This window comes from Ornithorhynchus anatinus, chromosome 4 (assembly GCF_004115215.2).
Source record: "Ornithorhynchus anatinus isolate Pmale09 chromosome 4, mOrnAna1.pri.v4, whole genome shotgun sequence".
In the NCBI taxonomy this organism is placed as follows: Eukaryota; Metazoa; Chordata; class Mammalia; order Monotremata; family Ornithorhynchidae; genus Ornithorhynchus; species Ornithorhynchus anatinus.
The window spans coordinates 629939-654476 of NC_041731.1; the positions used below are offsets into that span (position 1 = coordinate 629939).

At 46.2% G+C, this 24538-nt stretch overlaps 1 protein-coding gene across 1 annotated transcript in view; it reads left to right on the forward strand.

The window, feature by feature from the left end:
* Positions 1–1321: 1321 nt before the first annotated feature.
* TRAPPC9 (trafficking protein particle complex subunit 9) overlaps positions 1322–24538 on the forward strand; it is a 191167-nt gene continuing 167950 nt past the window's right edge. Inside the window, exons 1-7 of the mRNA XM_029062397.1 lie at positions 1322–1355; positions 4026–4626; positions 13606–13751; positions 15937–16065; positions 19644–19670; positions 22310–22431; positions 23433–23558. Of these exons, the coding sequence (XP_028918230.1) occupies positions 4043–4626; positions 13606–13751; positions 15937–16065; positions 19644–19670; positions 22310–22431; positions 23433–23558 (1134 nt within the window). The 5' untranslated portion in view covers positions 1322–1355; positions 4026–4042. The remainder of the gene's footprint in view (positions 1356–4025; positions 4627–13605; positions 13752–15936; positions 16066–19643; positions 19671–22309; positions 22432–23432; positions 23559–24538) is intronic.

A 24538-nucleotide genomic window follows, 5' to 3' on the forward strand; every position in this document is an offset into this window, starting at 1 on the left:
GGGGCTCACGGTCTTCATCCGAGAAGTGAAGTGACTTGCCCAAAGTCACACAGCTGACAAGTGGTGGAGCCGGGATTAGAATCCACGTCCTCTGATTCCCAAGCCCAGGCTCTTGCTACTAAGCCACGCTGGATGTCCTCCAGCTCAACGTATCTAAAACTGAATTCATCTCTCCTCCCAAGTCCTTTCCTACCCCTAACCTTCCCATCACATTTGACAATGCCACCAACCTCCACATGCTTTAAACTCATAACCCCGGCATTCTTAACCTCTCCAAATCTTTCACCTCCCATATTCAGTCCGTGGCCAAATCCCATTTGTTCTTTACAAGATTTCCAGAAAACATCCCTTTCTTTCCATCTAAACAACCATGACACTGATCAAGGCCCTTGTCTCATCCTGAGTCTGGATCAGTGGAAAAAGCATGGGTTTGGGAGTCGGAGGTGGTGAGTTCTAACCCTGACCCCGCCACTGGTCAGCCGTGTGACTTTGGGCAAGTCACTTAACTTCTCTGGGCCTCAGTTACCTCATCTGTAAAATGATGTTTAAGACCATGAGCCCCGCGTGAGAAATGAACTGTGTCCAATCTGATGATCTGGTATCTTCCCCCAGCGCTTACTACAGTGCCTGGCAAAAAGTAGAGAAGCAGCAAGGCTCAGTGGAAAGAGCACGGTCTGGGGATTCAGAGGTCATGGGTTCAAATCCTGGCTCCGCCTCGTGTCAGTTGTGTGACTTTGGGCCGGTCACTTCACTTCTCTCTGCCTCAGTGACCTCATCTGGAAAATGGGGGTGAAGACTGTGAGCCCCACGGGGGACAACCTGATGATCTTGCATCCTCCCCAGCGCTTAGAATAGTGCTTTGCACATAGTAAGCGCTTAACAAATGCCGTCATTATTATTATTATTTTCCCCAAGCTTGCTCCGCGCAAAGCTCCACCTCCCCTCCGGCTCCGGCTCCGCGCCACCGCTTCCTTCTGTCCCTCCGGCTCCGACTCCGCGCCACCGCTTCCTTCTGTCCCTCCGGTTCCGACTCCGCGCCACGTCTTCCTTCTGTCCCTGCGTCTGGGCGGTCGCTCCCCCTCCGGCCTAACGGCCCCTACCCCCTGCGGGTCGCCCACACAGCCCGGAGCGCGGGATCCACCGGAATGGAGCCTCGGCGCCGCTACTTCCGCGCATGCGCAGAAGCGTCTCGTTCTTCCTCGGTGCTTAGGAGGAAGCGATCAGTGGCCTGAGGCTGGGCCCGTCGAGGGAGCACCGGCCTGCTCCTCCTCCTCCTCCTCCTCCTCCTCCTCCTCCTCCTCCTCCTCCTCCTCCTCCTCCTCCTCCTCCTCCTCCTCCTCCTCCTCCGCCACCGGGTAAGTAAGGGTCTGCGGGCCCTGGGGCACAGGACTACAATATTCACTGCCTCCCATATCTCTCCAGATCAGAAATCCAGGTGCCCTAAAGCATGCGTGTGTGTCTCCAAAACAGAGGGGCACAGGGAAAACTTCAAATCATCAGATCCCGCCACCATCATACCTTCTTTATATCTCCATTCAGCACCCCGTTCCGCCCCTGCCTTTCCTGAAGTGAGGATTAATCCTCATTTTCCTGATGAGAAAACAGAAGCTAAGAGAGGTGGTGATGTGACCGAGGTTACAAAGTGGGCAGGTGGCAGAGCCGGGATTAGAATCCAGGATCTCCGACTCCCAGATGTGTGGTCTTTTCAGGAGGCCGTGCTGCTTCTTAAGAAGGGACATGATCCTTAATGTCCCTAGTATTGTGGGACTGGAGAAGACCTAGAAGAGTCAGCTGGGGTATTCATTCATTCTCCCCATCTCCAGGTGGTGCCTCCCTCACCTGAATTCCCTGGAAGGCTGCAGGCGTGATCACCTTCTGTATTTGTCAACCACCTATTCTGTGCAGAGCGCTCAAATAGCTAAGGAGAAGACTTAGAAGAGTCAACTGCCGTATTTACTCATTCTCCCCAACTCCAGGTGGTGCCTCCCTCACCTGAACTCCCTGGAAGGCCGCAAGGGTGATCACTTTCTGTATTTGTCAACCACCTATTTATTCTGTGCAGAGCGATCAAATTGCTAAGGAGAAGACCTAGAAGAGTCAACTGCCTATTCATTCATTTTCCCCATCTTCAGGTGGTGCCTCCCTCACCTGAACTCACTGGAAAGCTGAAGGGGTGATCACCTTCTGTATTTGTCAACCACCTATTTTGTGCAGACCACTCAAATTGCTAAAGAACATGTGATAAAAAGGTAGCAGATAAAGTGCTTGTCTTTTTAGGGCTTGCAGTCTCATTGAGGGGGAAGAAGGTGGACAGTTTACTTACATTAGTAACAAAAAATGTAAGCCTAGAGACAATTGTTAACGAATGAAAGTGAATAGTGAAAGAAGTGGTATGTGTAACAGTGTTAATGCAGTGTTTCTCTGTATTCTGCTCCTCTAGCCCCAGTACCCAACTAATTTTTGTTTTCTGTATTTGTCTTTGTGTTTTATGTTGTTTTAGTGCCTTCCTGTTTTGTCACTTACAAGTTTGTTGACAGTCCCGTCTCCCCATTTACCGTCTCCGGAGGGCCAGGGACAGTGCCCAATTCCTACCTCTGGATCCTTTCCCAGCCCTTATAAAAGTGCTCTGCCCTGTCAGTGCTCATTAATAATAATAATTATTGTTATTATTAATATCATAGTATTAAGTGCTTTCTATGCGGCAAACTCTACTGAGTGTGGGGGTAGATATGAGATAATCAGCTCCTACATAGGGTTAAGTAGGAGGGAGAACAGGTATTGAATCCCTGTTTTGCAGATGAGGGAACTGAGGCCCAGAGACATTAAGTGACTTGCCCAAGGTCACACAGTGGGTGAGTGGCAGAGCCAGTATTAGAACTCAGGTCCTCTGACGGCCAAGCCCGTGCTATTTCCATTAGGCCATTCTGTGTAACCAATGCTATTATTAATGCTGCTGTGAAGGGGCAGCACTAGGGAACAAAGTGTGCCACTCTTATGAACATCTTCCCTTTCTGAGCGGTGTACTACCCTGCCCTGAGCCGCTTTCAGAAGTCTTGCCCCTGGCCTCTGGAGGCCCGGCCACATCCTCACCAGCCCAGACCCATTGGCTAGCCTTTCCCACTCTGCAGTGTCAAGTGGTGGGCCCTGTGGTGACTGAAAATCACCAGCATGGGTTAGGATTTCAGTTTTGATAGAAATGCTTTGCCTTCCACCACCTGACTGCTCGAGGCGTGTCCTAGGGCGGAGCCAGATTGAGGAGCTCACTAGTCTGTGATGATGTTTCTTGGGGAAACCGGCCTGGAGCTGTTAAGTGAAAGTTAGCTGCCCCATCCTGAGATTGCCCGACCCCATCTTTTCTCTGTGCCTTTGAGCCGCACCTCCACCTGGGAAGCCAGCGGTTGGGATAACCCCCTGGGCTAAGTCTCCTGATCGTGGCCTATTGGGCCTCCCCTGTCTCTTCCACTCTGTTCCTCTCTGGCTTCTAATTGCAGTCCTGCCACTTACTTGCCTGCCGTGAAACCTTAGGCAAGTCACTTAATGTCTGTGTGCCGCAGTTTCCTCATCTGTAAAATGGAAATTCGGCACCTGTTCTGCCTTAGACTTCGAGCCCAGTGAGGGATAGGGACTGTGTCTGACCTGATTAATGTGAATCTACCCCAGTACTTGGAACAGTCCTTGGCCCACGGTAAGTGGTTAGCTAACCCCGCTGAATAATCCCTCCAGTCAGGTTTCCCCCCCATTTGCTCCGAGTTCAGAGGGCGGGGGATGACTGACGGTTGGAGAGAGAGCAGGCTTAATTTACTTCTTGCTCTGAAATCAGCACCCAAGGTGAGGATGGTAGAGTCTCTCGTCATAGCCAACGGACGAACCGCTGTCTGGGCGTGGAGATCTGGGGACTGAGAGTCTGATGGGCTGGTCTGGGCCGCTCGCACGCTCTCATCCCCACCGGCCAAGTTGCCTCCTGGGCAGGCCGTGTCCACGAGAGCCAGTTTGAATTCTGATTCCGTGTCTTTGTCTCCAACCAGCCTCCGATCGCTTCAGGATGAGCGTCCCAGACTACATGCAGTGTGCCGAGGACCACCAGACTCTCCTCGTCGTGGTACAGCCCGTCGGCATCGTCTCCGAGGAGAACTTCTTTAACATCTACAAGAGGATTTCCACCGTGAGCCACATCAATGTGCGCGACTCCCAGCGGGTGCTGTACATCCGCTACCGCCATCACTACCCGCCGGAGAATAACGAATGGGGAGACTTTCAGACCCACCGCAAAGTCGTGGGCCTCATCACCATCACTGATTGCTGCTCCGCCAAGGACTGGCCCCAGACCTTCGAGAAGTTCCATGCGCAGAAGGAGATGTACGGCTCTACGCTGTACGATTCGCGCCTGTTTGTTTTTGGGCTGCGGGGCGAGATCGCCGAGCAGCCTCGCACGGATGTGGCCTTTTACCCCAACTACGAGGAGTGCGACACGGTGGAGAAGAGAATCGAAGACTTCATCGACTCCCTCTTCATCGTGTTGGAATCTAAACGGCTTGATCGGGCCACTGATAAGTCGGGAGATAAGATTCCACTTCTCTGTGTACCGTTTGAGAAGAAGGACTTTGTCGGGCTGGACACAGACAGTAGGTAAGTAGCTGGACTGCTCGGGCACAGGCGTGGGTTCTACCCCGAGGCTCGGTCCTGCGCCTCTTCCTGCGACCGATATGGTTTCCTGCTACCCCAACCTTGGCTCACTGGAAGGCCTGCCGGGTGGGATGTTTCACGGCCAGGAGAGCCACAAGGCTATGAAGGTGAATTTCTGGGATAAGGGGGTCAGAGCAGCTAACTCTGCTTCCTTCTTGACTTCTGATTTTCACCCTAACGTTTAGAATTCTGCTGCAACTTCCAGTGTGAATAATTTAGTTGGATTAGGTGGGCCCGTTTTGGACCCGGGACTCCATCCCCGTGGAGCTCCTCATTTGGTCCATCCATTCCGGGAGTTTGTCTTTATTTTTGATTTTGGTTTAGGGGAGGTTGCCTGGTGTCCTGGAAGAGCTCTGGTCTGGAAGCCGGAGGACCCGGGTTCGGGTCTGTGCCTCGCCGCCAGCCTGCTGTGACTTCGGTCAAGTCACATAACTTCTCTGTACCTCAGTTCCTCATCTCCAAAATGGGGATAATGATACTTGGCCTCTCTACCTACGTCCCAGGGTTTGTTGTGTTGTGGAGACTTTCAGACCCACCGCAAAGTCGTGGGCCTCATCACCATCATTGACTGCTGCTCTGCCAAGGACTGGCCCCACACCTTCGAGAAGTTCCACGCGCAGAAGGAGACGTACGGCTCTACGCTGTACGATTCGCGCCTGTTTGTTTTCGGGCTGCGGGGTGAATCCCAGGGTTTGTTGTGAGGACAGAAATGAGATAAGTCATGTAAGAGCACTTTGGAAATAAAGGCGCTAGGCAACAACTCAGGTGGTATTATTATCATTCTTTTTATTTTTTCATTTCTTCCACTTCCCATACCCACCTCATTGCCCAAAACCAGCTTGGTGGCAGCAGGGCCGAAGGGGGTTGAGGAGAGACCTCTACACTGTAATAGCCGCGGTCGTCGGCCTTCTTCAAATGACACCGGGGCCTGAGTGAATACCTGCCAAGTCCCCAAAGTCAGCAACCCCGCAGCGCAGCAGCTTCTGCCTCGGAAAGGCCTGTCCCTTTTGGAAAAGTAGCTTTTGTTTCCCTGCCTACATGATAGGTTTTCCCCAAGGAAGAGATTCAGGTCTCTGGGCTGTCTCTGATTGCCAGAGCAGCTGCCACTGTGTCGATTCCATTCGCAAACCTGAAAAGGTCCCCAGAAAACACCTGGCCGAAGATGGTGAAAGTAATCAGATGTGGTTAGCCAGGCTCCTTTCCAACTCCAGAGTTTAGCCTCAGTGACTGTTGGGCGTTGGAGAACCGGAACGGGCTCTCTTCTCAGTGAGCAAGTCGTAAGGTAGATAGTCTGGTCTAGCTCCCTGCCTCCGGCAAACCTCAAGACGCTTGGGAAAGTGGAGTTGGCTAGGGACGGAGACTCAGGATTTCAACTTCTACTTGCTGCTCTGAACAGTGGCCAAGAAACAAATGGTTACATGAAGGACTTGTTTTCTTTTTAGCCTGAGCCCTAAATCCCCAATCATTAGGAGAGTTCTGGTTAATGGAAACTTACTAGGTTGCCAGTAATTCTTACCTCAACCATCTGAGACTGATTGATAAGACCTCAAGAACCTTCTTAAAGATTGGGGATTTCAAGTCGTATTTGTTAGCAAATCTGTTTGCTACTTAAATGTAAACTGCGGATCAATTCTGTTTACTACAGGGGCACTTTATATAAAAATGCATTTCCTTCTTGAATGCCGTCAAAAGATCCTGTTTGTCTAGTAGATTCTCTGTTATACCATGAAGTGTTGTAGCTGTTACAAATATTCTTTTTCCTTGTGTGTGTTTCTAATTTTTCCTTGTCCTCTTTCTTTTCCTTTCTTTCTTTCTTTTTTTTTCTATCATACCGCCCTGTGAGTATGTTGTTGGGTCTGAAAAGGTAGGCCGTGGACATGTTTCGTTTCACCAACATCGTTAGCACTCTATAAATGCTGCCTTCCCACGCCTTCCATCGCTTCTTAAAAAACCTCAAGCAAAATGTACTGCTGCCTGGACCCATATGTTATGGAAGCTCCTCTTGTATGATTTTTGAAGCACTTAGACAATTGCTGGTGCTTAGTAAAGCTCAAAATCCTCTGGGGACCCACTTGTGGGCAACATGGTGTTCAATTGACAAAGTCTGAAATACTGATTTTTGCCAGGGGATTGTGGTGGTCAATAACTATGTCTTCAATAGATCATTTAGACTAACAAACACTAAGCTCCAGGGCCCCTCTTTCATCCTGGTTTACGGGAAGCATGTCAACCTGGGCTGTTCCTGTGTGATGTGCATGATGATGCTTTAGCAGTATGATTGGACGCTAGCGAATTGGGCAACAGCGGAGAGTTTGGCGGCGTTTCTTAGGTGTAGGTCAGGTGACATAGCCCTGGCTCTTGGGTTCTGCTTCCAGCTCTTGGCCCTTGGGCATGTCATTTTGTTTGTGCCTCAGTTTCCCTTGCTGAAAGATGGGACTTGAGTTACTTCCCTTTTCAGTTATGACAATGAGGTGAGTATTCAGAAAGCATTTTGAGATCCTTGGAAACTACTAGAGAGAGCATCCGTGAAGTCTTTGTGGTCCCTGTGTGTAGATCAACCTTTGGGAAGTACTTCTATGTTCTGAACATGCCCAGTGGGACAGAATTCCCATAAACATTTAAATGGACCATGGACTGGAGGCAAGAACTCCACCAGCCCAGAACCCAGTGGCCTTGCCTTGTCCTGGTGCAGTCTCTGGTGGCCACACATTCATCAGAGTTTAAACCAAAGCCAGCTTTCACTGATGGCAGGTCAAGATGAACTGTGTACTGTGGTAGCCTAGGGATTTAGGGCATCATTGGGCTCGTCGGTGCTGTGCTAATAGTGGGTTTGTGGCACACAGGGCTACTTGAAGCACTGGGCGTGCCTCTCCCTTCCCCGGGGAGCCCCCGCACCTCCTACCCTGAGAGCCAGATGCAGGCTGGTATCCAGCCTGGAACTGGGTCTGCAAGTGGGGCTGGTGCCAAGCCGTCCAAGGTCAGCCAGACTCAGACTTTCCTAAACCCTGGACCTTGTGGCCGTCGGCAGAATGAGACAGGGCACAGGGTAGAAAGGCTGTGGCGATTGATCCACCGAGTCACTGTCCCCCGGTGGAAGTGGCAGTGAAAGGGCTGATGCATCTACACAGGGAGACTGACTGCGACTTTCAAAGTCACATGTGCTGCTCCGCTAGCTGGCTGCTCCTTGTCGTCGTCGTTGTTGTAGTTGTTGTAATTGGGAATTAGCCTGGCTGGGCCTCACGTTTTCCCAAGGCTGTTGGATTTAGGCTGGGTGAGAGCAACCCATAAATTCCTTTTGGGCAGGAACTATGCCTACCAACTCTTTTGTATAGTACTCTCCCAAGCGCTTGGTACAGTGAGTGCTCCACAGATACCATTGATTGATTGTACGCGAGCACACCTGTGAAGGTGGGGGCGGGGAAGGAAGAGGACTGTCCTCAGTGGAGTCAGAGGGTGCGACTCCCTTCCTCTCCAGAACCAGCAGTGCTGGCGTTCCCTTTGTGGGCCTCCCTCTCAGCATTTCCTTCCCCTACCACCCCTCCTCGACCTGCCAGGCCTTGCAGATGAGGTCCAAGGGGTCTTGGTCTTTACTCACCACTGTCCTTCATTCCAAAGCAGTAGATCAAAAGTAGCTATTGAGTACTCACTGTGTGCACAGCACAGTACTGAGCGCTTAGGAGAGTTGGTAGAGATAACAGCTGACCTCCTGGAGCTGATAGTCTACTATGTGCAGAGCACAGTGTTGAGCACTTGGGAGAGCACAAAAGAGTTAGTAGACACTAACTCCTGCCCTGAAAGGCTTCCAGCATAACAGTGGAGCCAGACTAAGTCTTCAGGCCGCTCTGTTGGTGGTTGGCTCACTCCCCAGTCACGGGAATGTGGGCCCGAACTTGGTGAGCAGGAGAGGGAGGAGGGAGAAGAGATGGCCCTGACTCCTCCCCTTGGGCCAAATCGAGACTTCCATCAGGCCGGTGCCATTCCATAGGCCAGAGATGTGGCAGCCAGAAACCCCCTGGGAGTGGAACTGGTCCGTGGCCCAAATGGCCTAAAGCGAACCTAAATGAGTAAGAAAGACCAAGCTCTCTCAGCAAGTGTGTAAAGCCCTCTCAGCGAAGGGGAGGGGTGGGGAAGGAGAAGGGGAGAGAATGGTCTCTGATACCCCCAACTGAAGAAGGTAGGACTCTCTCTCGTCTGGTGAGTGCCACACTCCTGGGCACTAGCGAAAAGCATCAGTCGACTTTGCTCCCTCAGATACCATAAAACCCCGCTAAGGCCACATTCATTCCAAACACCCATTCTCCCATCTGATAAGACGCCCCATCGCTTCCTTACAGAAACAGAAAGAACGTTCGCTTATCTGAGCCGCCATAATTCAAAGTGCACCTATTTTTTGGTGTACGGAGTTTCCTTCTAGCGGATGGCTCTCCTTCACCACCTTGCACTTAAGCTGCTACGTTTCCCAGGGACCTCAGGCCCCACCTCGGCAGAGGCCCATCTGAGAGCCTGCTGGGGCCTGCTGAGGAGTTAGAGCGTTTTGGAAACCACCTGTCTAACGACAGCTGCTCTTAAATGCTTAATGATGCTTACTTGTAGCAAATGCTTGCATTAAACATCTATTATTGCATAAAAGACTAATATGCTTTTGAGTAAAAGGGTAAAAGTAAAGAGTAAAAGGGATGCTTTCATCATCTCACCCCTTCTAAAGGCGAGAGTGAGGCAGGTCATAAATTTGACAAGTAGTTAGTCTAGAGTAGGCCAGCCGTGTCCCCTATGAAGATGAGAGGTCAGTGCAGGCAAGACTCTGGATTTCCTCCTGATCCCGAGGGGTCATCTTCCTTCAAGAATCTCTCTTGGGAACCTCGCGCCATCTGGAAAGTGTGGACTGATGACAGCGGTGGCGGGCTGAGTCTGAAATGACGGATGATTGTAAATATTTGGAATCCTCGGAAGAGGGGCAGGCAGATGAGGAGTGCTGCCCAGACCAGTAGTAATGTGGCAGGTTCGGCTGGCTATCCCAAATGGGCTCCTTGGGTGGCTCACGATATCTGCCGCTACTCGTTGGCTATGGGAGCGGAAGGGATCCAATGCTGCTAAGCTTTGGGAACCTCCCACCTTTTGAAATGGCAGTGAAGGTCATTTCAGGCAACAGTGAGAGGGGTTTCCCCTTCACTGCCCCAACTCTCCTGTCAGGGACACAAACTGCCTAGTCCAGCTCTGCCAGGTGGCCACTAACATCCTTCAGTTATCTCCGTTGACTGTTATGCAGGATGGCAAGTAAGCTTTGGCTTAATGAGGGCCAATCAGAGGACATCAGAATCTAAGTTTTCCCTTCATGAGACAGGCTGCCGTTGTAACTGGGCATTAACAATTAGAAACTGAGGACAGTGCAATACATTTTCGATTTCTTCTTGACATGTTCTGATATCTCATGGGGTGATAGCTATACTCTTTCTGAATTCTCACTGCTAATGAATATTTGTGTAACTAAAATCCTCTAAAATAGCGTGATTTTTCTGTACTTTTTTTATTGCTACTGAAGGGAAATAATCCAAACTGTCCACCCACAATTCAGCTCCAGTTCAGGTCTGATTGCTCCAGGTTTTGAAATCCACATTCTGGTTTCATTTTTTTTAAATGTGGTATTGCGAGCTTCCATCATTTCTTTCTAGCACTCTTCTTGCCTTTATTGGCATTTCTCGACTAATTTTAAGGTGTAGGAGAGAAAACTGCAATTCGTAGGTTTGGTCTGAAACTCTTCAAAGTCTATTGAAGACTGGTGGCCCTGACCCCTCACTGGAGCTGCATATACAGTTAATAAGACATCTCTGCATCTGTCTCTTCCCAGAGACAGAAAGGTTGGACCATTCTTAGGTGGAAATGCAGTTCTGAAGAAATTTGTGCATTTACCTTGAATTGTGGAAATGAACAGGTCCCCAACTGGCTATTATTTTAATTTCAAACTACTGTTTCCTTTCCTTTGGCAACAGGACTAAGCAAATGCCTGAGTCTTTTCCCCCACACTGACCCTTCATTCCTCCATGTTCCCCCCATGGTTTTCATATTTACAGTTGTTCAGTGAGCAATATTTGAATAACATAAGGGTCAGACGTTGCAGTATTTCGGGGGAATTTAGTTATTGCTGAAACTGGATTATGGCTTAAATTTTGTGGCTAAATCTTGCTGTCCCTAGCTTTGAAATTCTCATTCATTTTAAGTTTTGCAGCTTTGAAAGCAATAATTCCTCTGCTTTAAGGCTGAACTCTCAGTGTTAACTTTGATTTCTTTGTTTGTGTTGCTTTAAGCTAGATATTGTTTATAGTTTGCTTCTTGGCTTTTTCTTTAAAAAAAAATTTGAGAAATCAACATTTCATTCAAGTGCTTAAATTCAAATTTTAGACTCTCTTTTTCTTGATCAATAATTCTTATAATCTGTATGCCTCTGTCAGAAATGTGCTTAAAGTACTAGAGGGACCTGTAGAAAATCGGTGTTATTCTAGATAAAGCCTCCCTGGAAAAAAAAATCATCTTTGTATTCTTGGGAAAGAAATTTGGAAAGAAGGAATATACTGATCCCCCCCCCCCCGGGGGGGTGAAAACCAACGCCACTTTGATACGGCCCACACATCCCCTCGTGTGGCTGACAGGGTGAGCTGAAGTGTGAAAGATTAGTTTGAGTAGGAAAGCACTTGGAAGATGCTATTTCAAGCTTGCTTTTCAGAGGTTTGCCACAATATTGTGACATCTATTAAGCATTTTACAAGCTTAACTTGATGTAAAGTTAACACATAACTTTTACGAAGGTGATAAATGATACACTGCCAGAACTTTTGAACCATTTAGGGAGTTTCTTTTTTTCTAATCAAAGGAGTCATTTAAAATACATACAATTCATCTACCTAAATGTTAGGATTTATGTCTAAATCTGAGTTTTTCATAGCACCAGTCAAAAGCTGGCACATTTGAATGGTCGCTCTACTAGTTGATTTCTCTACTTTTTGGGTTGTCAGAATTTCTTTGTCCAAAAACTCTTCTCTAGGCCATTTTAAGCTGCACCTACTCTGTTGAATCCTCGGAATGCTGGGGGGGATATTTGTGGCAGAGAAGAAGCAGAAATCTCCGTAATTCCCATCCTCTCTTTGCTTGGTTATGTACCAAGTCAGTTTTGAGAGAGGGAATCTGGTGTGGGCGTTGTTCTGACCAATTACGTCTCTTCAGAGAACTGGCAGAATTAGTTCTATCGCCCAGAGCATGGCACCCATTCCGTACTGGGCTGGGCCCGATTTCCTCCCAAATGGGAACTGGTGCTTGTCACAGAGAGAGCCGAGGAGAAGTAGGTCAATAATGAGAGTGATGGTATTTGTTAAGCGCTCTCCAGGTGCCAAGCATCGTACTAAGTTTTGGCATAGATAAAGGCATGGCCCCCTCCCACACTGGGCTCAAGTTAAGGCTGCAGAAGCCTCATGGCTGATTCCGTCCTCGCCCAACCAGGGAGGTGCCGGGGGGAGGTGTTGGTGGGGGAGAGTTCAGGGAGTGAGGTGGGTTGCCCTGTTAACCAGTGCCTTGATCAGTGTCCTCCTGCTCGGTGCTTCTAGGGTGGAAGAAGAGGGAGGCCGTTGACGGCACAGTCTCACCCACTCAGCTCTTCTTCTGAGCACCCCCTTCACACCCCCACTGCCGTTAAGGAATGGAGTTTTACGTCTTGACCCTTTTTTTAAATCCCACTCTCTATCCCCGTTCACTTTTGTTTTTTCAATTCAGCCTAAGAATTGAAGATCTCTGCCTGCGGAGCTCTCAGCAGCTCTGTCCAGTTCATCCCTAGAATTTATCAAACCCCTACAGAGTGCAGAACACTGTCCTAAGTGCTTGGAGAGAAAATCAGAGAGGGAAAACTCATGGCTCCTGGAGATCTCCCCTCCCCCCCCCAGTGGGCATGGCCGGTGCCTGGGCACAGCCCCTCAGCTCTCCCCTACCCATGGGATTACCTTAATCTCTCTGGCCATAGGTAAAGGTGTTTGTTCTTTAGAGTCCCTTAAAACATCGCCTATTGGTATCTGTAAAAAAATCAGTACTCCAGCTACTCTACCCTGTAGGGTTTCTTAAGCCAAAGTTGTTGGGTCCTAAGTAAGACGTTTTCAGAGTTTTGGCTCCGGGAGCTTTGTGGTGACGGGAAGGCCTCAGATCTCCTCTCGCCAACTTGTGAGGACTTTGATTATGATTCCTCCCCAAAGCACCATCAAACCCTTGGCTTCAACCTTGGAGGTCCAGGGTTTTGTTGCAATTGTAGGTTTTCTATAAGGGTTGACTCCCATACTCCCCACAACCCCCAATCCTCTCGTGTCCCTTAAGCAAGTTAAAGACAATGCCGTGGCATCATTAGCTTAGATTTCAGTCAAGGAGGAAAAATGATTTTAAAAAAATGGAACTTACACTTTCAGTCAATTAATTGTATTTATTGAGTGCTTACTGTGTGCAGAGCACTCTTATTAAACACTTGGGAGAGTACAACATAACAATAACATGGAACTGACAGACCCTATCCCTACCCACAACTAGCTGACAGCCTAGCAGCTTTCTTGTTGTTATCGACAATTTCCCATCATAGCCTCATTATCTTTAAACTCTGAAAAGAAAAACTTCAGCCCAGTCTGTCGTCCACATAGAACATACATTTTGTAACAGAATAGATCTTCCGAAGGCTGAACAGCGTCCTATAACTCAGAAATGCTTTCTGAAGGTGACCCTCCTGAACTAACAATGGGGAGCTATTGTTGCTGGCTTTGAATGGGGGAGGATAAAATAGCCTCCTTCGCATCTGCTAGTTAATGGTCTTGGTCACTGCTAGTCATCATGGTGGCCTTGGCTTCTGCGGCCACTGAGCCCTTGGATGACTGGTTCTGATGCCCTCTGCCTTTTGTGTTCCAGACACTATAAGAAGCGGTGCCAAGGACGGATGCGGAAGCATGTTGGCGATTTGTGCCTTCAAGCAGGGATGTTGCAGGATTCCTTGGTTCATTACCACATGGCGGTGGAGCTTCTGCGGTCTGTAAATGACTTTTTATGGCTTGGAGGTAGGATTTTTTGAATAGGGCTGGCACAAGGCTGAAAGGGCAGAAAACACCCCAAGACCCAGGTTTTTGAATGATGTCACAGAGCAATGAAATCAGAGTATGAGTATTGCTCGTTTCATTTTTCCAGAAGGATCATACCACGGTGAGCAAGGGAACCCTAGATTTTGGGTAGCCACCTCCCGAGCACTCAGCGTGGGAAAGACCCAGGTCCAAAGGTACCCTTACGGCACAGGGGGAGGCCTGACCCCCGGGAGCAAGGCTCCTTCTGGAGAAGCAGCAGCATGGCCTAGTGTGTAGAGCCTTTGGAGTCATCAGGACCTGCGTTTTAATCCTGGCTCCGCCACTTTTCTGCTGTGTGACCTTGGACAAATCACTTCACTTTTCTGTGCCTCAGTTCCCTCATCTGTAATATGGGGGTTGAGACTTTGAGCCCCATATGGGACAGGGACTTTGTCCAACCTGATTTGCCTGTATTCACCCTAGTGCTTAGTACAGTGCCTGGCACATAGTAAGTTTTTAACAAATACCGCAGTTATTACCCTTTCTTCTGGACTTGCCTTGACCCCACCCCACCCCACCCCTACCCAACCCCCAGACTGGACCGCCTGGGAAGTTCCACCAGGTTGGCAGCCAAGTTGAGAAATGGAGTTGAGTTAAAGATATCATGAGCCTGACAAGTGGGATGGGCCTGATCCCCAGCCAAGGGAGGGTGTCATCCGTCAACTGTCATCGTGAACACCATCTTCTGTCTATCGAATCATACAGTCCATCAGTGGTATTTGGGCCCCTCCCATCAAGTGTGAAGCACTGTGCTGAATGCTTGTGAAAGTCTGAGAGTTGCAAGACCCATGTTCTCTGCCCTCAAGGAGCTTCCAGCCCAGTGTGGGGAGACCAACACAAATTATTTGGAGATAGTGGGAGCAGAAGGCTGTAGGAGGAAGTAGTTCAACTACAGCGTGGTGTAATAGCAGATGTAATATGTCCTCAGTTTCTTGGACAGGGAACATGTCTACCAACTCTGTTATATTGTACTTGCTCAAGAACTTATACAGTGCTCTCCACACAGGAAGCATTCAATAAATGCAGTTGATTCCACTTGAGGGAGTCTCATCCGTGATGAGATTCTTGTAAGATTTGAATCTCAGTCCCACCTTTGAGGTAGTCGGTCTTGCCATCAAGAATCAAGAGGGAAGTGAGGGGATCCCCTAGGGCCTGAGGATATTAATGCCCTCAAGGAGTAAAGATAAGAATTTCCCAAACCCCATGTAGGCATGTTATTAGTATACAGCGCCCAGGAAATGCCATAACGTTTCAGTGAGGCTACTCCCAAAGGCACATTTGAGAAGTAGAGTGAGGAAGCTGACTAGCTAATCTTGTCTTTCCACAGTGCTTCCTTATTTGCACAATCGTGGTCAATAGATCAATGGTATTTATTAAGTGCTTATTCTGTGCAGAGCGCTGTACTAAGCACTTAAGACCTTCTGGACCGGTTTCCACACAGCTGCTCCCTTCCAACCTTCAACCACAGTGTGGCACGCATAAGTGACATAACTTGCTGCGTGACAAGTAGCAGTAGGCATTGACTTTAAGACCATGATTCCAAAAGACGTCATCCTTCCTGGGCTCTTTCAGCTACCAAGAAAGTGTGACTGCCTTGCAGAGTTCACCAGGGTCCAAACAGTGCCCCAAGGTGGCAATGTTAGCCTTGAGGGCACTCATCTGACCTGTTCTCATCACTGTTGAAGTGAAGCAATTGGTACCACAGATCCATTTTCAGCCAGATGGTTGTTCAATCAGAGAGGAGCCTGGGAGAAGTTGTTCTGTCTAGAAATGAATTCTCTGGGAAGCACTTTCAACTCAACAGACTGCGATCTTTATCAAAAATTCTCAAATTAGCCTCTTGGGAGCTGCTGAGTCTTCATCATCCACAAGAGTTTATCAGAAGCTCTTAATGGGCACCTCGAGGCACCGGGGACCGGCTGTTCCTTGATTACTCCCTGAGGAAAGTGGGTGCTCAAGAAGCCAGGCAATTGCACTGTGTTTTTTTATTTCTTTTTAAGAAACTGTTGACGGAAGCCAGTGTGGGTAGTAAGGAAACAGCTGTATTGCTAGATGTGATTTGCGTCTATGAATCTGGAGCTCTGCTGATTGCGTGAATTTTGATTTTTTTTTTTTTGTCGCTCAGCTGCCCTAGAAGGACTATGCTCTGCGTCTGTGATCTATCACTATCCTGGAGGCACCGGGGGTAAAATGGGGGCTCGACGGCTGCAAGGTAGCTCACTTCCAGCTGACTCAGGCAACCGGCATCGACCAGGTAAGCTCTTCATTCCGCGGGGGCTTGGGGTTACTTTGCATTTTCATAGAGGCAGGAGAGCACGGTCAGCCCCCTCGGCACAGGGTGGAACAGCTCTGGATTTTGACTTGACCGTAAAATGTGTAGAGCTGGGAGTCTGGCATGCCAGGCTCATTTCATTTCGATTCCACTTTGATATCAGTGAGGACTGATTATCAAGAAGGTGACAGTAACTCAGCAGGTCCTCAGCTCTGCCGGAACACGAGGCCACTCCGTCAGGGAACTAGGGAAGGTTTGTCCGACAACACGTGCTTATTTGAATATGGTGCACCGCGTTATTGTGAGAAGCCGGTCATGTGTCTGCCCACAGCAGCGGGTCGGGGGAGTATGGCAGAGTGCAATTTTGCCTCCTAGGTGGGCTGGGTTTAGTTGCTAAAGGACCCCAGCAGACCCAAGGTTCCTTAACCAAGTGTGGTCCATAATCATTAAGGAACGGTTGAAATGAGTCCAGAGAACCACACTCAGGCGTAGCTTATAACAGAAATGATTTCAGAGCATGGGGACAGCTTGCCTGTTATTTTTAACTCCCAAACTGGAGGCACCTCAAGTGCCTTGGTCAGCTTCATTGACCAATAGTTTTATTGTTTTATCGTGAAAGACCCCAAATGATTTCAGTGCAGTCTGGAAGCCTGCATTGTCAACCTCTGGTGGTTGCTGTACATTTCAGAACTGAGCTCACTGGCAGGCTTTGGGTGGTCCAGGAATTTCGGGCTGGACTGGGCTGGGCTATTGGACACTGCCAGACTAACCGAGGAAAACCCCTTTCTCAGTCTTCTTGATGTGCACCCGTTTAATCTAAAGGATCCCTTGAGTATTCCTGCAGCCTCCCAGTATGGCCCTGCCATACCTGAGACCACTTAATTAGCTGACTTATCAGACTTGGCGTCGTTCAAATATTTCACTTAATTATATTTGTTTGGAAGCCCCCGGATAGAATCAGGTACACCTTGTGATTCTGTAAAGTGGTGGACACAGCAAGCATAGCTGAGCCTTGTCATTTTGGGTGACCTTAGATGTAAAATTACTGTTTCTCATTGAATTATGAAATTTTTATTTTACCAGTGCTTCTTGAAGATGCTTTCCCTTCTCCAAGGAAAAGTGATCTGAAAATGATATAGCAATGGGTGGTGGAAATCTCTGAATTTTCTCATCTTCTATCTCAGCCCCCCTAAATCACAGCAAAAGTAAAAACAGAATAAAATGCACATGGATTTCTTTGAGACTGAGCAGCTCCACTACCTCAACTAAAAAAGAACCTACAAAACTAAAGGGTGATTTAGGAGAGTTTTGTAGTTCTCTCAAACATCTTCAATGAACCTTTTTCTCCTGGAGCGTCTCCTTAGATCTTTTTGATGACCTCAATTAGAAGCAATCAAAATTTTGACCATTTTTGGCTCACTACAGATTCTTTCTGTTGCCTGCCTATCAATCAGTGGTATATACTGAACACTTACTGTACACAAAGCACTACCAGTTTACTCCATTAAGTGCTCGGAAGAGTCCACTGACTTCATCTTACTGTAGTAATTCACTATTACACTAAGTAATGCACTAGGATGATGATGTTTACATTTCCCTGTCATCTCCAGTCAGTCACTAATGATAAAAGTCTTTCACCTGACATCAGAAGACCAAAATGCAAGCCTGATTTACAAGTAAGCTCTCCTTTTCTTCTGCCACAGCTATTCTTCCATACCCAGAAACGATTTGAAGGATTATCTAAAGGACCAAGATGTTCCTCTCGCTAATCGGATTTAAATGTTTCCACAGAGGTTTGCTCTGGGACTTGGGTCTGTTTTGTCTTTTTTCTGCTGAATGAAGACAAGGAACTGTTTCAAGAAATGTAAAAGCTGCTCTGTCTGCAGAACTAAAATGTCTTTATTTAGCTTTGCAGCATGTGGAAAATCTTAGGAAGTTTTGCAGGCTCTAGCTAAACTGTCTGGCGAAGTCCAAAGGAGAATTTAGGAAGCAGCTATTGCCATGAACAGATGCTCAGGAGCAAGCCTGGGTGTCTTGGAGCCGTTTGGCTTCCAGGGCTATTCACCAGCTTTATAAGAGAGATGGAACTGTGGACATTAATACTCATGCTGACTGTTAATTTTTGATATGAATCAGTTTGCAGGAAGGTGGCACTCAGGCCCCAGGACTTATAGGGTCAGCTGTCTGAAGTGGAGAGCAACCAATTAGCAGCCCAGCGCTGTTGGTTATGCAAGGAGTAGGAATAGTTTTTCAAGGACAGTCTATTAACAATATTATAATTATTGTGGTATTTGTTAAGCACTTACTATGTGTCAAACACTGTTCTAAGCACTGAGATAAATACAAGTTAATCAGGTTGGACACAGTCCCTGTCCCACATGGAGCTCACAGAGGACTACATTGTTCCTCTCAGAAAACAAGTGTCCTGGGCAAAGTCAAGGTGTCTGAAAACCCAAGAGATCATTACTCAACAAGCTCATTTGCTTGTTGGGTTTGGGGAAGGGTGGGAGGAGTTTAGTGGAATTTCTCCCATGTACTAGTGCCAGGACATCAGCCCCATGTTGTCGTTCCCTCTCTTTATTCCAATCCATTGATTAAAGGGCCTTGAAAATGTATAAAGCTCCCTCAGCCCATTAGAGGAGCACTCACTGCACTATGCCATCTTTAGTAAAAGTATTTGGGCACATAGATGGGGTGAGGCCATAATAGCAAACTTAGCGCTTAACATTTCACAATTACTTTGGAGCGCCATCCTAATAATGACAAAGTTCAGAACTGTTTCCTAAATAGTAAGATCACCTTCAGCATAACCTCTCCTAAAATAAAATGGCATTTTTCAAGTTTCATTTATCCAGGCAATTCTTAAACCTCAGATTAACTTTTTTGGCTTACTGCTTGTGGAGCCACTGGGAAGTCATTATAAATACATCCCAGTGTGAAACGAATAAGGGTTCCAGAATCTATGAAGCATAATATTTGTTGCGCAGTTAAAAAAAAAAATGCAGTGAAAACAAATGGCTAGAAATAAGATTTGCTCAGTAGCATATAAATAGTTACTGTTGAACTATAAAACCAATTGGCTCAGTGTGCTAGATTAACATGGAACTGCAGAAAGCTGAGTTGTATCCATCTTTTATACCCCACTGACCCATAAAAAACCTCAGACACTAATGGATTTAAATCTCGAACACTTTCTCTTGTAACACTTTTAGCTGTGAATGAGGAATACCTTTAGGAAGAGTGGGCTTTTTTATTTATCTACGTCGGAACAGCCCTGTGCAAAGGTTCAAGGTTTTTAAAAAAGTATCTTCCTCTTTGAATGTGAAACAAACAGCCACCATCCATTTAATCACGTGTTTAAAAAACACTTGTGCAAATTGAGTGAAACATAGTATGAAGTCACATACGTGTTTCACATACATGTTTATTCTTCACAAGGTGCTGTCTTCTTTAGCAAGTTTTCAGATGAGCTGTAATGGGTTTATGGCACTGCACAGAGAGAATGTTTGTGAACATAGTTGTGTTTTCAGAGTGAAAGATTATTCTGTTCTTTTTTCCAGGAGCCCAAGAAGTTCTCATTGACCCAGGTACATGATCTCTCTGCTTGGTTTCTGTCACGTGTCTGAGTGCTTTTTTAGTGGGGATTTGTTAAGGTTTCTCAATTGCTGGTTGTGATCTTTTGGAAAAAGGTAATTAAGCAAACATGATGGCTTTTTTAAAAATGGTATTTATTAATCAGGTAATCATACTTTATTGAGCACTTACTGTGTAAGCACTTGAGAGAGTACAATATAAGAGGCACATTCCCTGTCCATGACTAGCTTGCACTTTTTATGTGCCAAGCACTGTACTAACCACTAGGGTAGATACAAGCTAATCAGATTGGACACAGTCCAAGTCTCACATGGTGTTCACAGTCTTACTCATTTTACAGAAGAGGTAACTGAGGTAGAGAAGTTAAGCAACTTGCCCAAGGTCACACAGCGGATGAGTGAAAGGTCCGGGACTAGAACCCAGGTCCTTTGACTCCCAGGTCCATGCTCTTTCCACTAAACCACACTGCTTCTCATGGATTGTACATTCCAAGTGTTTAGTACAGTGCTCTACACATAGTAAGCGCTCAGTAAATACTATAGAATGAATTGATAGCATCTTTTTATTTTTGCACTGTGGTATCATCATTTGATCCTGCCAACTTTTGTGTTTCATCAGTAAAGTCACAGGGGAGAACTACACACATGAGGCTAAAGAGATGCTATTTCATCAACATGAAGCAAAGTTGTATCCACACTTCGTGGTACAGGCTTGTGGATATTTTAGAAAGAAAGGCCTGATTACTAAAATAGGCTGGAAAGCAATTTTTTTTCCATATAATAACAGATAAGAGTGCTGTACACAATCCAAGTGGTCCAAGAGGGCAAGGAGGTGCCCAACCCTTCTTCTTGTGTCCTTTATGCAAATCTCACTGATGAGTGTTTCTTCTCAGGGTCTTCAAAAGCTGAGGCCAAGCCAAAAACCACATTCCCACCTCTTCAGAAGGGACATCTGCAGTTACAGTAAAATCAATGATTTTCATAGCAAATTCTAAAATATTGCCAGACTAGACTGATGTCCTTGTGAGACCAGTCTGTGTTGTGGGAAATCCTCATCAGTGGTAATTATTGAGCACTTACTCTGTGCAGAGCACTGTACTAAATACTCGGGTGAGTACAATACGAAAGAGTTGGCAGACATGTTCTTTGCCCACAGTGAGCTTGCAGTCTAGAGGGAAATCCTTAGAAGCAGTTAGTAAGTGAATAACTTAGGATCTTTGATTCCCCACTAGATGATGATGATGATGATGATGGTATTTAAGTGCTTACTATGTGAAAAGCATTGTTCTATTCATTCAATAGTATTTATTGAGCACTAACTATGTGCAGAGCACAGTACTAAGCGCTTGGAATGAACAAGTCGGCAACAGATAGAGACAGTCCCTGCCGTTTGACGGGCTTACAGTCTAATCGTTCCAAGTTCTAAGTTCTAATAGTTCTAAGTGCTGGAGGTAGTGGACCATCTCTAGGAAGGCTTAAATCATAACTTTGTGCTCGCTCTGGGCAGGGAATGTTCTGTTATATTGTACTCTTCCAAGTGCCTTAGTACAGTAGGTGTTCAGTAAATATAACTGATTGATTTTTAGGTTTTGGAATAGGACCTGGCACTTATCTTTTTCATCTGGATGGGGGATCCTTTAAATAGAAATCACAGCTGATTTCCTTAAAATGATTCATGAAAATGTCATGTGAATTTCTGGTTCCTCTGGAAAGGATTTGTAAGTCTGAGAAGTTGGTTGCCGGTAGAGGCAGCAGATGAGGTGAGGGAAGAAGGGACAAAAGTCCATTCTCTTCCAATTCCTTCAGGGTTGGGGCTTGGCTTTGGACAGATGTAGCAGGAACAAATGGACACCATGAACATCTCCTAGAAAATACTGCCAATTTTGTCTAGTGTCATCCTCGACATCATCGCCTTCAAGGTTGTGATAATTTTCCGAAAGCATGTATTAAATGCCTTGCGTGGTGCTGAGCATTGTTTATTCTCACCAACCTGGGCTGTTGGATACCTATCTGAAAAGGGAGTTTCCCCCATTTTATTGATTCAAGGACTTTGAGGTTTAGAAGCGTAAAGTTTCTGTCTTTTTCCTGACATTTTCTCACAAGCACTTTTTGCCTCTTTTCAGGCGAAGGCTTCTTTTCCATTGGAGCATTAAAACAAATTGGACTCTTAAAATGTTACTTTCCTTGGTGCCCAAGCTGAATGTGATTCATAATTTTGTGAGTGTGTGTTAAAGGTTTTGCAAGCTTGTTTCGTTTTCAGAGTCCAGGAGTGGAATTGGTTTTTTGCCAGGAATTCATTTCTTGCTTCTTGTATAGCTCCCATAAAGCCATTTAGGGCAGCAGCTGGAAGAACGCTATCTCCATTTAATGAATTTAGTCTTCTTTCATCAGATATTTCAGCGGGAAAAATTATTCTGTTATGAGTCAATTAAATTTAATTGGACTCATTGATAATCAAGCAATTTATGGAAGTGGAAAGAATGTAAACCATCTAAAGCCTTTTCAAGTCTTCTCTAATTTTATTATTTGTATTTACCAGTAATCTTTTCAATTTAGCTATTCATGCTCTTGTTTTGTCCCCCTTCTCCACTGCTTTATAAACTTTTACCCATTTTGTCTGTTCTTCCCTCCAGGTGCCCTCACCACAAATGGAATCAATGCAGACACCAGTGCAGAAATAGGACGTGCCAAGAACTGCCTCAGCCCAGAAGACATAATAGATAAATATAAAGAGGCTATTTCCTATTATAGCAAGGTGATTTTTGTAGCATTATAAATATTTAATTGTACCATCTCCATTGTGAATTTGTATCTCATTTCTTGTGCCGCTAAGCCTTTTGGAGCCGCAGGCCATCTGGAGGAGAACAGGATGTTATTGCTAACGCCCCAGGTACATGGATAATGGGTGGGGCTCCGGGGAAGAAAAATTCGGCCAGGGACTCATCAAACCAAAAGGAAGCCCATTAGTTACTTCTCAGTCCTTGCTCTTTACACTTCCCCCATGTTGAGTTTGGTACATCTGGCATGCTACAACGGGTATGGTAATGAACACTACCGGGGTCAATCCTGTATTGAGGTAAGATGATGGTCCTCAATGAGGCGAGGCCCCATTGCAACAAATAATCGTTTCCTTGTCTAAGAAGTTTATTCTGAATACAGTTTCACTGACATTTCCTTGCTACATCCTAGCAAACTCACTAACTAGATTTTACTGCCTGATTAAAGACAAGAAAGCGGTGACATCGCTGCTGATTTTTTTCACTCCCAGTTTATTATTGATATCATCATCATTTGGAAGGAAACTTTAGTACTTTTAAAACTGCTTGATAAGGGCCTGATGTTGCATTCTGAGACTATGATGCTAAAGCATTATGTAGCTGTCGGTAGATTTTTTCTTAGGCCTGGTTGCCTGGCACGGGATAACCATGAGCTTTTTGATGAAGACTTTGGTCAATAACATGCATCCAAATAGCAAATTATAATTAAGTATGAAAACCTGTAGTTGCCTTTTGCAGGTCAGAGACATATTTTTTACAGCAGGTTAAATAGTTAAACATTTTACAGGAAAAGTTACCAGACTATGACTTTTTTACTTACATTTTAGTATGATTAATTTTTAATGAACTTCCTGGACATTTATTGTGAATGTGTTGCTCCTCAAATCAGGGCTCTTCTAAGCATTTTATTGTGTTTGGCTGTGCTGACAGAGAGCTAGAAGTGCCTTTTCACACTATCGGTCTCTTTTGTGTTTTCCAGTATAAAAATGCTGGTGTGATTGAGTTGGAAGCTTGCATCAAGGCAGTGAGAGTCCTTGCAATTCAGAAGAGAAGCATGGAAGCGTCTGAGTTTCTGCAGAATGCAGTTTATATTAATCTTCGCCAGGTGAGCAGAGGTGATGTGACACAGCTGAGTTGTAGTGTGCTTGACAAGTGAGAGTAGATAGAATGTTCCCAGAAGAACCGAGGGATGAACCCATTATTTTTCTGATTCAAAATGAAGATGTTTCTACATTTGGCATGACATACAAAGTAAAGTACTCTTTGGGAGTGTGGGAATGCAAGTTCCTTGCGGGCAAGGGATCGTGTCTACTTACTCTTTTGTCTCCCAAGCACATAGTACAGTGCTCAGCACAAAGTCAGGTCTTGATAAATATCATTGATTGATTGACTGAGGAGCTTGGTGTGGAGAGTATCCCTTACCTTGGCCCTGTAGAAGCAGAAGAAAGCAAAGGGGACCCTCAAGCCCAGGAAGAAGTTTTTTAAGTTGTTAGGATGTTAGCTTCAGGTATCTTTTTGATGACTAGGATGTGAAAGATATTCTGAAAATCAAATATTATACTTCTATACACATAAACTATCTCATTCAAAATATTTGGTCTTTGGTAGATGTGTTGTCCCCTTTCAGTTTTGTGGGGATTGCTCAGTGTGCAATAATGGTCTCCCCCATCTGACAGGGAGGGTTCTTGCTCTCCAGGGAGTGGCCAAAGGATCCTGCTCATTCCCCCTAAGATGTGGTTGACTGAGGATGGTATTCTGGATAGGTGGTAGTATTCCTTCTCCAGGCAAAGCCCAGAAAGGTGAAATGAATTTTGTCCAGTCCCCCAGGGACTTAGTGGCAAATCTGGGATCAGAGATTGTTTCATTGGTTTCAATGGTTTCATTTAGTACAAAGCATCTTAGGCTCTTAAGGCATTATAAAAAGAAACCATAGCCAAATCTGTCTTTTTAATAATCAAATTAAGCGGCGGAGACGGGTAGAAGGGTTTCTGTATGACAAACCAAACGATGAAATCCAGTAAGAAGGATTCAGAAGAGAAGACAAGGCAAGACCTCTCCCAGGTCTCTAACTTTCCTCTGTGACCT